The 15,565-nt window shown below is 41.9% G+C and overlaps 1 protein-coding gene across 1 annotated transcript in view; it reads right to left on the reverse strand.

Annotated features, from left to right (window-relative positions):
- The window catches only part of LOC124138056 (1-phosphatidylinositol 4,5-bisphosphate phosphodiesterase epsilon-1-like), a 385,123-nt gene that overhangs the window by 158,438 nt on the left and 211,120 nt on the right, over window positions 1–15,565 (reverse strand). Inside the window, exons 6-7 of the mRNA XM_046504564.2 lie at window positions 13,164–13,318; window positions 4,180–5,811 (exon numbers count right to left, since the gene is read on the reverse strand). Of these exons, the coding sequence (XP_046360520.2) occupies window positions 4,180–5,811; window positions 13,164–13,318 (1,787 nt within the window). The remainder of the gene's footprint in view (window positions 1–4,179; window positions 5,812–13,163; window positions 13,319–15,565) is intronic.

The raw sequence follows: 15,565 nt of genomic DNA on the forward strand, positions 1-15,565 counted from the left end.
ATGGAAGATATTGTTACTAAGGAAGCTGTTACTATGGAAGATGTTGTTACAAAGGAAGCTGATACTAAGAAAGCTGTCACTTTGGAAGATGTTGTTACTGAAGAAGCTGTTACTAAGGAAGCTGTTACTGAGGAAGCTGCTGCTAAGGAAGCTGTTACAATTGAAGCTGTTTCTAAGGAATCATGTTTCTGAGGAAGCTTTTACTATGGAAACTGTTGCTATGGAAGATGTTGTTACAAAGGAAGCTGTTACAAAGAAGCTGTTAGTAAGGTGCATGCATGCGTGCGTGCGTGCGTACGAGTGCATGCATGCATATGGGGCTCTTTGTAGGAGTTTGAGCTTATGGCAGTTTAATAGTGCTAGCCCACCGAGATACCAAACCTTGTTTTATCCCCTTTAAATGCCATCAACAAGTACTATCTTTTATGTGTTTTGGTATGACATGGCCTGGGATCAAACAACCATCTGTTTTCTTGGTAGGCACTCTATCCACTAAACCACAGAGTCAGTGCAGAGTGTCTGAGACTGCAACTGGCTATGAATAGATGAACATGATTTTGAGGGTTGAGTAGGGTACACAGTTGACTGCAGAATCAAATTACGAATTTATTAACTCTATATACAGTTCTCTATTTTCATATCTCATGTAGGGAGCTCTAAATACTACTCTTATTTGTGATACATCTAATTAATGGATGAGAGGTTGAATAGAAAATGAATCCTTCCAAGCTTTATGGAAGATCAATATTCATCAGGAACTACCTCTTGGAGATAATTCAATCACTGACAAGACCATTAACAGTGAGTGAGTGAGTTGGGCTCGCCACCACTTTGACAGTATGTTCTGCAGTGTATTCTCTTACCATCTACACTAACCTAACAAATCTATACTGACTTGGATCCAGAGGAGGTGTAGTTCCCAGAAATCTTGACTCTCTACTTTGAAATTCCATATGGCTGTCGGTTATCGGGATGTGTAGGATTCAATTTTGCAAATTCACCCAAATGCCAGCCCTACCATTTTGAAACATCTCATCAATAAACGTACCTAAAAACAAGTTATCAATCAGAATTTTTTTAAAGAATGTACAAACATGAAAGTGTTACATTTTGAAAGATATTACCATTAACTACAGTAATTGAGGATGTGCTAAGTGGTTGATCCCGATGCCAGACTTGCTCACTTCATCGACAAGGTTTGGCCATTTCTGTTCCAGCAGAATCCATAGGGAGCAGTAGGTGGCAGCACTACACACTGTTACTGTATTAGTCTGGGGGATGTGTCTGGTGACCCCTTCCCCCAGGGTGAGGTCAGCGATACACTAACCCCCTGGCCACATCTACGTGACCCCACACTTGTCAGCAAGTCATTGAACCTGGAGCTGATATATATGATTTATAGCCACCTACGACCATGAAGTGGAATTATTCCCTCTAACATACTCTGCTAATGGAAATGTCTTGAGAACTCTTGCAGTGTGTATAAAAGAGCAATATTCACCTCTAGCTGTAATCTCATGGTGGTTCTTGGTTAAGTGTGTGTGTGTTTGTTGTATAACGCCGCACTCAGCAATATTCCAGCCGTATGACATTAGCCTGTGACTAATCACGCCTGGATAAGACAATTCAATGGTTGCTATTGACAATGACGCACCATCTACAAAATCACCGAGTCTGACTATCCGATCCATTCGGTCGCCTCTTACCCCAAGCATAGTTTCCTGGGACCAAATCTGACACAGAATGCCCATAGGGGTCTTGGGGTTAAGGGTCACTCCAGGTCATCTTGGTCAGGGTCACATCAGGACACTTGTCTAATTGCATAGTCTGTATTGTCTGACTGTCTGGTTGTATTGTCTGACTGGTTGTATTGTCTGATTGTATAGTCTGACTGTATTGTCTGACTGTTTGATTGTATTGTCTGATTGAATAGTCTGACTGTATTGTCTGATTGACTGACTGTATTGTCTGACTGTCCGACTGTATTGTCTGACTTTATTGTCTGATTGACTATAGTTTGATTGACTGTATTGTCTGATTGACGGTCATGCTGAAGGCCTGGGTTTGATTCCCCACATGGGTATAATGTGTGAAGACTATTTCTGGTGTCCCCAGCCTTGATATTCCTGGAATATTGCTAAAAGCTATGTAAAACCATATTCACTCATTCACTCTGATTGTCTGTATTGTTTTGTTGTCTGACTGTATTGTCTGATTATCTGACTGTATTTTCTGATTGTCTGACTATTATCTGATTGTCTGACTGTATTGTCTGACTGCATTGTCTCAGTATCTGACTGTATTGTCTTATTATCTGACTGTTTTTTTCTGATTGTCTGACTATTGTCTGATTGTCTGACTATTGTTTAATAGTCTGTATTGTCTGATTGTATTGGAGTTTGTTTTTCATCGTAAAATTCAAACCTTGAGCCTACAAATTTAAAGCCACAATAACATTCAATGGATTGATAACACTTGTAAAGACTAAAATACCCATGTGAACTTTCAAACCATTTGGTGAGGATAATCCTACTTCAATCATAGTCAGAACAGCTCCCTTTGAACATTAAAGTGTCGAAACATTCAAGTTCATATCCCAAAGTTGTAATATTTTTTATCAATTGGGGAATGGAATAATCTTTTTCAACATGATTTCTTCACATGTTAATAGAGAAAGAATAATTATGATATAGTTCTCTCAAAGCACCATCAACAACGGTTCTGAAAAGCTTTTTGCAGCAAAACATATAACATGTATAACAAAATGAATGCTTTACAAAATAACTACAAAATGATTTTTTAGTACAGACAATATATATTTTCAGTATGTTCAGTGAAATTGGATGTGTTATACTAAAAGTTCAAATATCATGCCTGCCCAATTGCCCAGGGCCTACTTGCACAAAGCGATCTTAGCGCTATGACTATTGTAAGCCTATGTTAAACTGTGGGAGTTACGATCATCTTAGCGCTGAGATCGCTTTGTGCAAGTAGGCCCAGGACAGGCAATTCTTATTATGGACTGGTATGTTTCGAGTGCACCTGCCCCACGGACAAGCAGGTTTTTGTCTAGGCATATGACCATAAAATATAAATATTGAAAACAGTATGTGCAACACAATAAATAAATTCTGTTGTTATTATGATTCTATTTGAATCACTCCAACTCCATGTTAAATGAAGACATTTGACAGATTCATGGAATTTCATACACTGTCATTCTGCCCTCCTTGGAATAGTCACACTGCCCTCCTTGGGCAGAGTAACTATAGTAACATAAACAAATCAAGTCTGGTGGGGAGAGGAAGGGGTTTCATATACTTCTCTAAACAATTAAAGGATCACCTGATTTGTATATATTTCTATAGCTAATCTGACAAGACAGATTAACTAAAGTAATATATACAAATCAAGGGATCCTTAACTTTTTTGAGTAGCATATAAAAAATAAAATACATTGGCATTGTTTGCTAGTTAATCTGGCATGACAGATTAAATATAGTAAGATATAAGATAGCTACGCAGTCGCAAAGAACAACGAAGAATGAAGTGTGTTATTTCACGATAAAACATAGTATTATGTCATTTCTGGAAATTCGAACATGCGCTCGCAACTTTATGACATCATATATTGGACGACATTATTTTTGAGAGGGGCGTGTCTAGTGACTTTTTCCCCATAGATGTTGCTGGGCAACACGGATAAACACGATGGCTGAACTATCGTATCCAAAAGAAGGAGAGATATGACAATTGTCATTGGGAGAAAAGGGACCGGTAATCGACTTGAGGATGATGATAATATGCAGGAAATATCCACCTGTGCATAAAATGGACTTGTCCAACATTGCTGATGTCAGATTCTATTGAGGGAGTCATCAATATTTAAAATACGGGTAAATATTGTTAAAGCTTGTACATTTTATCTTCATCCTTAAAGAGGCTGTAAATAATGTTGATATCTCATTTAAAAAATAAATGCCAAGTGGTTGTTTATCATACAACAAAACACTACAGGCAGAATAAACCACTCAGGGCTGCACCCCTCATGGTTTATTCTCCCTGCAGTGTTTCACTGTCCGATAAACAACTCCCACTTGTCGTTTATTTCTTAAATATACAAATCAGGTGATCCTTAACTTCTTTTGAGTAGTGACACACAAATATGCACTGTCTCACCTCCAGTTGCAGCTTCGTCCCCATCAGCTGGCACCATGCCTTGTACTCGTACCCCAGCACCGACAACTTCTTGAGGAACTCCCGAGTCTCCAGCGCCAACATGGAGCTACCATCCAGGTCGGAATGACATATTTCTATCCATGTCTCAATCACCTTCAGTATACCCCTGTGGTTCAGGGGTATCTCACAGATGGGGGTGGTGGAGATGGGAGAGACCGACTTGACCGTCCCCGCAGAGGAGTGGGTGCGCTCTGACGGGGCGGGGCTCGGGCTGGAACTCTGGCCGGAGGGGGCGGGGAAGAGATAGTGCTGAGCAGTGTGGCCTGTTTGTTCCAGGTGAGGGGAGAGATGATTAGCGAACCCTGAGGAGTGAGGGGGGGAGGGGTATTCGAAGTGTTGGGGGCTTTGGCTGGCGGAGGAAGGCTGTGGAGAGGAAGGGGTTTCAAAATGAACTTTAATATTTGGTATATCCGTGATTGAATCGTTGTCCTGCTCAGGACCACAGAATGTAACATTGGCATGACTATCCATGTCGGTTGTCATGATGGTGACAAGTGACCCCGTATCGTAGATGTGTTCCGTGGAGCAAGGGCCGGGGGTCATTAACCCGGATTTCACCAAACTCTGACCCTCGTCCCCATCCAGAGCACTCACTGAAGCCAGGTATCCTGCCGAGCCATTTAATGGAGACGATCTTGTTCGGTGTGCAAGATTTTCAGGCACTGAGCTGGATCTAGAAAACACTGGGGATACATCCACTGGTGGCGTGTCCATGACAAACGTTGGCAGGTTGGTGAGTTCTCGCTGGAGAGCGACAAGATCCATATCTGGTGCGGAAGAGCTGTTGGAATCCTTCTGACTCATCTGACTGAGGTCACTGGAGACACTGTCCCTACGAGGCAGGGACACATTGGCCTGAGGTTTGGACAACACCCGCTTACTGGGCCAACGGAAGAGTTTTCGGGAGGTCTTTGGATCCCCACCAGAATCAGGGAGCTCCACGACCGTACTCGGCTCCGGGTTCTGGGGGGCGGGCACTATGTTGAGATCAAGGGGTGTCACCAAACTCTCTCCTATTGCACGTAGGGCAAGTTTGGTTGTCCCGTTTTTACTTGGCACATGGTTATTGGTTCCCTTATTAGTTTGATCTTTGTCTTGTGTTATATTTGAGACTTTGACAACTGGAGGAGCACTCTCGGGTTCCTCCGGTGGGTCTGTTATCACAACATGGAGGTTAGCTTTCCTCCGTTTGGACAAGGAATCACATTCCTCAGAGGCCTCTTCGTCTCGTTTTCGAGGTGGACATATATCAACCTTGTCCACCTTTGGCGGTTTGAGTTTGGTGTCACTGTACAGTGTCTTACGTCGGATCATGTTCCCGAAAAGTTTGTGAGCTAACAGTCGGAGGACGATGATGGGGTGGACCAGGACTGGGAGGGCTGCTAGCAGATAGTCCCTGAACGGCTTGTGGTACATGTCCTGCAGAAACTCCATGGAACAGGAGGGGGATGCTAGTGGGGAGAAGATCTGGTGAGAGCTGACTGACTCCCTCTCGGAAAGCGAGTACACACTGGGCAGGGAGCTGGAGAGTTGTCCCCCTTGGCCGCAGTCACGCTCCTCACCCATGGCCTCCTGTAATGGAGAAAGAGAGTCAATAATTGTCATTATTATCAAACTACATATAAGACCGTTGCAAATACCTGGGGATGGCTGCTCATAATGTGTCTGGGTACTGGCCTCAAACACTGTAGTATTCCCCAGTTCTATGCCCTTAATGTCATTTTTCTGTGAGCCAAATGTAATTTCATTAAGAGACAAATATTAGAATGTAATAAAATAATACCAAGCTTGCTTCACATTTTCCTGAAATGATTTCTTCCCTTTTCCTTTGAAACCAACAACATGCATGGTATTTCATCTTATTAATCCCTTTCATAACAAAAGCCCCGTGAAGATCCACGATAGAATTGATCTTCAGCAACCTATACTTGCTGTAAGAGTATTGGGATTGGGTGGTCAGACTCACAATTTCATAGATCAATGCTCATGATATCAACAACTGGATTGTCTGGTCTAGACTTGATTATTTACAGACAGCCGTATAGCTGGAATATTGCTGAGAGCGTCTTTAAACAACAAACAAACAAAACAAAATGATAAGGAGGCACTGTTGAGCAGAGAGCACAACACAAGGTTCTTTCTTGTCTTTGATACCAAAAAGGGATGTTGTTATATTTTAATATGGGCAGGCACCTTTTTAGTGGGTTATCGTCAGCAACAAGTAATCCAAAATTTATTGCTTCCATCTTAGCGTGAGATAAAGGCCTGTATCATGTAGCAATAGTAGTCCTCACAAAACTGTATAATAACCCTGGTAAACTTCAGGATATAATTTTGTTTTGACAATTGTTATTTAAGATTTCTCTGTTCCTAAAGACCGCCTCCGTGTCTAGTGGTAGAGCGTCCGCCCAGAGTGCAGAAGGTCCGGGGTTCTATCCCCGGCCACGTCATACCAAAAGACGTTAAAAGATGGTACTTGTTGTTACCCTGTCTGGCGCTCGGCATTAAAGGGCTAAACAAGGACTGGTCGGCTCGGAGTCAGTTTACTGTGTCTGAGTGGGGTATTCATGTTTAACTGCGGCATGGTATCTCAGTGAGCTAGCACTATAAATCGGCATCAGTCCGGAATAGTACAAGCAGCCACACAAACACACACACGTACATGCACGTCGCTATATAAGTGCAATAATCTTGGACGTGACGTTAAACCCCATTTCACCTCACCTCACCTGTTCCTAAAATCAAATACCTTATGAGATCTTATGAGATCAAAGTTAAAATAATAATACTCAAAAGTAGGGGTTTGAAAAAAATAGTGAGTGAGTTGTGTTTAATGCTGCTTTTAACAGTATTCCAGGGGTGTGAGCAGTCATATCACGGGTGTCAGCTTAATGTGGGAGGAAGCCCGAAGTGATGTAGGTCTTAGATGTTTACCATTTCAGTGAAACCCACGAGCACGGGTATGGTGCTGACAAACCTAGAAACATAACCGGGGCGAATTGAAATAATTAAACTTATGTGCGTATAATCGATATCAAAACATTTTTAATCAGTTGTTACATTTAAAAAAAATATATCCTTTAAACATAAATGAAATGTAAAAGGTCAACGTCCAACACAAATGTCTTGAGAAAATGGCATCTTTCATTTCAAAGGATATTCTAGTGTGCTGCACTAAATAAGAAATACAAAAAATGATAGCACAAATTCATTATCCACAACAACAATACTGTCATGTCCATCTCAGCTTCCAGAACGGAATTTCAGTGTGAAGAAGTCAGGTGAGGATTCAGATCTGACATTTTCTTCATCTTCTGTGTTTTGCAGGCCTATCAAGCTGCTTTATCCCACATTCCCGGAAGCCATGCTTCTAATTAACTACTTTTTGTCTGGGTAAAAAGGATTGAGTACACTAGAACGAGACATGTGTCTCACATTAGGACTGCACCAGTACGAGACTGAAGAAACTGGGCCATTAGTTTCAGACTGATTCAGCAGAATTCCGCACAGGAGACGTGGCATCGAGTGGGGAGGACACTGCGTTGAAATGTACAGGTTACCTGCATACACTGACAGTGGTATCGTTTTCGGATAATGAAAAGAATACTAAAAATTGCCCAGCTCTTTTAATAAATACAAAGAATTTAAATAAACTATAAATAAATTGTAATTATTAGAATGTGATCAACAATTGGCATGTGTTCCATCTAACTGTACTTGTTGCAGCAACCACCTGTAATGTGACACTGTATGTAGGTGTAAGGATCTGCTTTGTTCTACCCTACCCTGTTATAAACGGTAGTGAGACCTAGTGTATGGACCTTAAATGTGGGTTGTGTGTACTTGTCTCATGTTGTTTTGAAATAAATTATTATTGCTGTTGTTGTTGTTATTATTATTATTATTATTATTATTATTATTGTTGTTGTTGTTGTTGTTATTATTGCTGTTGTTGTTATTATTATTGTTGTTATTGTTATTGTTGTTATTATTATTATTGTTGTTGTTGTTATTATTATTATTATTGTTGTTATTATTGCTGTTGTTGTTATTATTATCATTATTATTGTTGTTGTTATTATTATTATTGCTGTTGTTATTATCATTATTATTATTATTATTATTATTATTTCCTTTCACATAAAACCAAGATTTTTCATTTACACCCAATGTTCTAATTCCTTTCTCCTCTTTCTCCCCAATTGTGTTTCTAGGTTTGTCAGCACCATACCCGTGCCTGTGGGTTTCACCGAAGTGGTAAATGTCTATAAGGCCTGCATTACTTCAGTCTTTCCTCCCATGCTAAGCTGACATGCCGTGCTATAACTGGAATACTGTTACAAGCGGCATAAACCCACCTGTCACTCACTCACTCACCATCTTCCTGTGCCAGCTTCTGTCTCTCCATTGGATTTTACATTTCAGCACTAACCACTCACATGATAGTCTCGCAGACTCCAAACAAACTAATTAAAACTTTCAGTTGACATTCTACACAAAAAAGTTGATGTAAAGTATCTACAGAATCGAGTAAGAACAAAAGGCTCCAAGAATTAACAACACTTTTTCATTTCCACTAAATTATTTGAGCCCTCTCCAAAACAAGCTAATTGGCAACTACTACGTCGCTTAACACTAAAACAACACATCATTCATTGATTCTTTTTACATAGAAACTTTTACAAAAGTAGCCGATCCCCAACTACTTCCTGTGTACAAAGAGCAATACAGGACATAATCCCGACAAAGGAGCTTCTGCGCAAACTTTAAAACTTTATTATCTTCCTGTTTTGATTTTTTCTCAGGATTTAACAAATAATGTTGATTACTGTACAGACTCCTTGCGGGGATCCCAGCAGTCTCTTGTGAGAGCTTATAAGTTGTCAGGGTAAATGCATTAAAGTCTGAAGGCGCGTAGAGCTTACAGAAGACAGGACTACAATAGAGTTCACTTCTCAGTGTAACTCTGATATCTTAAGCATCTTGACAATGTAAAAATATGAAACAAATACTGTATTCGACGTAATAAGCGCCCAGGGCGCTCTCAAAATTAGAAATAGGGGGCTCTTATTAGAATATTATTTCGGTGAAAAAAACAGAGTTGAAAGATAAATTTCGTGGTTTATGCTGACAGCCTGAAATGTTTATATACGACAGATATATTTTTCCAGAATTTAATTGCCCATAATTAAGGGTGCATATGACACACAAGTGTATATTATATGCGAATAAATAAGTCTTGTGTACATTGATCAATCGGAAGGGGTGCTAATTGAGATTGTTCACTAGCCAATATATAAGCAAATATCACCGTGGGCGCTTATTAGAGCGGGGCGCTTATTACGTTGAATACGGTAATCTTTTTCTCTGACTTTCTAAATGATGAGACACACAGCAAATCTCCTTCTTCAAAGAGAATTTGTAGTACATTTATTATTTTTTCACCCTGTGTAACCATTCCAATTAATGACAATGATACTGACACAAGTTCGTACCAGCATGTTGTTGGAGAAGTTGGGTCAGCCTGTTAACCTCCTAACTAGGACATTCTGGTCTTGTGTTTAAAGTCAACTGGTGAACAGCTGTTGTGAGCGCAATATCACTGTGTGTAGGTCCTATACTGGTGCTCACACCCTGTGTGTAGGTCCTATACTGGTGCTCACACCCTGTGTGTAGGTCCTATAAGGGTGCTCACACCCCCTGTGTGTAGGTCCTATACTTGTACTCACAACCCCTTGTGTGTAGGTCCTATACTTGTACTCAAACCCCTTTGTGTGTAGGTCCTATACTAGTGCTCACACTCCCTGTGTGTAGGTCCTATACCTGTGCTCACAACACTGTGTGAAGGTCCTATACTTGTGCTCACAACCCCTTGTGTGAAGGTCCTACACTAGTGCTCACACCCCCTGTGTGCAGGTCCTATACTGGTGCTCACACCCCCTGTGTGCAGGTCCTATACTGGTGCTCACAACCCCTTGTGTGAAGGTCCTATACTAGTGCTCACAACCCCTTGTGTGAAGGTCATATACTTGTGCTCACAACACTGTGTGAAGGTCCTATACTGGTGCTCACAACCCCTTGTGTGAAGGTCATATACTGGTGCTCACAACCCCTTGTGTGAAGGTCCTATACTAGTGCTCACAACCCCTTGTGTGAAGGTCCTATACTGGTGCTCACAACACTGTGTGAAGGTCCTATACTGGTGCTCACAACCCCTTGTGTGAAGGTCCTATACTGGTGCTCACACCCCCTGTGTGCAGGTCCTATACTAGTGCTCATAACCCCTTGTGTGAAGGTCCTATACTGGTACTCAAACCCCTTTGTGTGTAGGTCCTATACTAGTGCTCACACCCCCTGTGTGTAGGTCCTATACTTGTGCTCACACCTAGTGTGTGTAGGTCCTATACTAGTGCTCACACCACCTGTGTGTAGGTCATATACTGGTGCTTACAACCCCTTTGTGTGTAGGTCCTATACTTGTACTCAAACCCCTTTGTGTGTAGGTCCTATACTAGTGCTCACACCCCCTGTGTGTAGGTCCTATACTGGTGCTCAAGCCCTGTGTGTGTAGGTCATATACTAGTGCTCACACCCCCTGTGTGTAGGTCATATACTGGTGCTTACAACCCCTTTGTGTGTAGGTCCTATACTTGTGCTCACACCCCCTGTGTGTAGGTCATATACTGGTGCTTACAACCCCTTTGTGTGTAGGTCCTATACTTGTGCTCACACCCTTGTGTGTAGGTCCTATACTAGTGCTCACACACCCCTGTGTGTAGGTCCTATACTGGTGCTCACACCCCCTGTGTGTAGGTACTATACTGGTGCTCACACCCCCTGTGTGTAGGTACTATACTGGTGCTCACACCCCCTGTGTGTAGGTACTATACTGGTGCTCACACCCCCTGTGTGTAGGTCCTATACTTGTGCTCACACCCCTTTGTGTATACCTCCTATACTTGTGCTCACAACCCCTGTGTGTAGGTCCTATACTAGTGCTCACACACCCTGTGTGTAGGTCCTATACTGGTGCTCACACCCCCTGTGTGTAGGTCCTATACTGGTGCTCATTCTCCCCTGTGTATGTACTATACTGGTGCTCACACTCCCCTGTGTAGGTCCTACACTGGTGCTCACACTCCCTGTGTGTAGGTCATATACTAGTGCTCACATCCCCTGTGTGTAGGTCCTATACTGGTGCTCACACTCCCCTGTGTAGGTCCTATATTGGTGCTCACACTCCCCTGTGTATGTACTATACTGGTGCTCACACTCCCCTGTGTAGGTCCTATACTGGTGCTCACACTCCCCTGTGTAGGTCCTATATTGGTGCTCATTCTCCCCTGTGTATGTACTATACTGGTGCTCACACTCCCTGTGTGTAGGTCCTATACTGGTGCTCACACTCCCTGTGTGTAGGTCATATACTAGTGCTCACATCCCCTGTGTGTAGGTCCTATACTAGTGCTCACACACCCTGTGTGTAGGTCCTATACTGGTGCTCACACCCCCTGTGTGTAGGTCCTATACTGGTGCTCACACTACCCTGTGTAGGTACTATACTGGTGCTCACACTCCCTGTGTAGGTACTATACTGGTGCTCACACTCCCTGTGTAGGTACTATATTGGTGCTCACACTCCCCTGTGTATGTACTATACTAGTGCTCACATCCCCTGTGTGTAGGTCCTATACTGGTGCTCACACCCCCTGTTTGTAGGTACTATACTGGTGCTCACACTCCCCTGTGTGTAGGTCCTATACTGGTGCTCACACTCCCCTGTGTAGGTACTATACTGGTGCTCACACACCCCTGTGTAGGTACTATACTGGTGCTCACACCCCCTGTGCGTAGGTCCTATACTGGTGCTCAAACTCCCCTGTGTATGTACAATACTGAGGTTCACACTCCCCTGTGTGTAGGTCCTATACTGGTGCTCACACTCCCCTGTGTAGGTACTATACTGATGCTCACATTCCCCTGTGTGTAGGTCCTATACTGGTGCTCACGCTCTCCTGTGTAGGTCCTATACTGGTGCTCACACTCCCCTGTGTGTAGGTCCTATACTGGTGCTCACACTCCCCTGTGTGTAGGTCATATACTAGTGCTCACATCCCCTGTGTGTAGGTCCTATACTGGTGCTCACACCCCCTGTTTGTAGGTACTATACTGATGCTCACACTCCCTGTGTGTTGGTCCTATACTGGTGCTCACACTCCCGCGTGTAGGTACTATACTGATGCTCACACTCCCCTGTGTGTAGGTCCTATACTGGTGCTCACACTCCCCTCTGTGTAGGTCCTATACTGGTGCTCACACTCCCCTGTGTGTAGGTCATATACTGGTGCTCACACTCCCCTGTGTGTAGGTCATATACTGGTGCTCACACTCCCCTGTGTGTAGGTCATATACTGGTGCTCACACTCCCCTGTGTGTAGGTCATATACTGGTGTTCACACTCCCCTGTGTGTAGGTCATATACTGGTGCTCACACTCCCTGTGTGTAGGTCATATACTGGTGCTCACACTCCCCTGTGTAGGTGATATACTGGTGCTCACACTCCCTGTATGTAGGTCATATACTGGTGCTCACACTCCCTGTGTGTAGGTCATATACTGTTGCTCACACTCCCCTGTGTGTAGGTCATATACTGGTGCTCACATCCCCCTTTTAGTTACTATATTAATGCATACCATTCTTGCGTTTTCAGCAAAATGTAAACAAGAGAATTACATTTACTTCAATTATATGTATCTCCCACTACCTTGACCCTACTTGTATTACCTCTGACACACGTACTTGAACTTTCCCCACCTCCCTTGAATGTAGTGAACATTTTGTGGATGACCTGTTTTTTTCAGGAAACAGCGAACAAAAATACATTGACTTCAATTATACGCATCTCCCATGACCTTGACCTTACCTGTATGACCTCTGACACGAGCCCCTCCAGCGATGCTGCCTGGAGGTGATGGTTGGGGCTCCACATCATGATACGGCCCATGGCCATGAGCTCAATGAAGCTGTCTTCTGGGGAATGCACTTGCAGCAAAGAGTTGGTCGTCAGTTCAACAAAGGCTGCAAGATGAAAAACATTGTTGAAAAAACAGACTTTGACACACTTTATCCAACATTTTCCTCACTATTTTGCCTTTTTACACCCAATGGAATCTGTTTTGGCAGATAATTGAGACTGTATTTTCTCTGGCATTGACATTTTGAACTCCAGTACCATAAAACGGTTAGTCCCTTGGCGCTTAGTAACAATGCTTATATAACAATGTGTAATGATCCTGCTCATGTTGAAGTGTGTGGCTGCAGATGTGACAGTATCGGCAGCATTTCTGGATATTATTGATTAATGCATTGAGCTGGATATATAACTTACTTTAAGTGTGGATTGTATTCAAATGAAACAAAAGCCTGATTATGTGCTGATAGTGACATCAAAAACAATTACATACAGACATGAATCCCTGCTGTGCCAGCTGTTGGAAGTTAACTGTATTCATTACATTATCTAATAAAAACTTCCTAAGCATCATATGTACCGTATTCGACATAATAAGCGCCCAGGGCGCTCTCAAAATTAGAAATAGGGGGCTCTTATTAGAATAAAAGTTTGGTGGTAAAAAAAAGAGTTGAAAGATCGTAAATTTCATGGTTTATGCTGACAGCCTGAATGATACAAAAGAAAAGTCTGTGCGTAGTATACATGACAGATATATTTTTCCAGAATTTAATTGCCCATAATTAGGAGTGCATATAACACACGAGTGTGTATTATACACGAATAAATAAGTCTTCTGTACATTGATCAATCCGAAGGGGTGCTAATTGGGATTGTTCACTAACCAATATATTAGCAAATATCGCCTTGGGCGCTTATTAGAGCGGGCGCCTATTACGTCGAATATGGTATATTTATTTTCTAGCAATTTAAGTAGATGCAATGGACAATTACGCCATGAAATCCAATTGTTAATTTGCCTATCGCATCATGCATTATATATTTGATGTTATTACAAACATCTGTTTCTATGTGTTTGAAACTTTCTGATTATATCTGACATACGTCCATCAAATCCAGAATGTTCATAATCACACGGCTCTGTAGTATCCTGGCTGCCACCCAGTCATATACTGAACTAAAAAAATTAGGGATCAAGAATATTTTTGGGGATATTTTTTGAAAGGTGTGGTTAGTTTTCACTACAAAAACATATCCCCCTAAATAATTATGATCCCTAATATCTTAGAACAAAAGAGTTTGGGATTTGCATACATCTTATATCACAGTGTTTGGGATCTGAATACATCTTAGATTGCAAGAGTTTGGGATCTGCAGATACCTTAGATCATAGTGCTTGGGATCTGCATACATCTTAGATCATAGTGCTTGGGATCTGCATACATCTTAGATCATAGTGTTTGGGATCTGAATACATCTTAGATTGCAAGAGTTTGGGATCTGCATATATCTTAGATCACAAGAGTTTGGGATCTGCAGATATCTTATGTCATAGTGTTTGGGATCTGAATACATCTTATGTCACAGTGTTTGGGATCTGAATACATCTTAGAACGCAAGAGTTTGGGATCTGCATATATCTTAGATCACAAGAGTTTGGGATCTGCAGATATCTTAGATCATAGTGTTTGGGATCTGCATATGTCTTAGATCATAGTTTTTGGGATCTGAATACATCTTATATCACAGTGTTTGGGATCTGCATACATCTTATATCACAGTGTTTGGGATCTGAATACATCTTATGTCACAGTGTTTGGGATCTGAATACATCTTATATCACAGTGTTTGGGATCTGAATACATCTTATATCACAGTGTTTGGGATCTACATACATCTTATATCACAGTGTTTGGGATCTGCATACATCTTTTATCACAGTGTTTGGGATCTGCATACATCTTATATCATAGTGTTTGGGATCTGAATACATCTTAGATCGCAAGAGTTTGGGATCTGCATATATCTTAGATGACAAGAGTTTGGGATCTGCAGATATCTTAGATCACAGTGTTTGGGATCTGCATATGTCTTAGATCACAGTGTTTGGGATCTGCATACATCTTTTATCACAGTGTTTGGGATCTGAATACATCTTATGTCACAGTGTTTGGGATCTGCATACATATTATACCACAGTGTTTGGGATCTGAATATATCTTAGATTGCAAGAGTTTGGGAGCTGCAGATATCTTAGATCATAGTGTTTGGGATCTGCATATGTCTTAGATCACAAGAGTTTGGGATCTGCAGATATCTTAGATCATAGTGCTTGGGGTCTGCATATATCTTAG

Source organism: Haliotis rufescens, unplaced genomic scaffold (assembly GCF_023055435.1).
Source record: "Haliotis rufescens isolate VD_foot unplaced genomic scaffold, xgHalRufe1.0.p SCAF_12, whole genome shotgun sequence".
Taxonomy (NCBI): domain Eukaryota; kingdom Metazoa; phylum Mollusca; class Gastropoda; order Lepetellida; family Haliotidae; genus Haliotis; species Haliotis rufescens.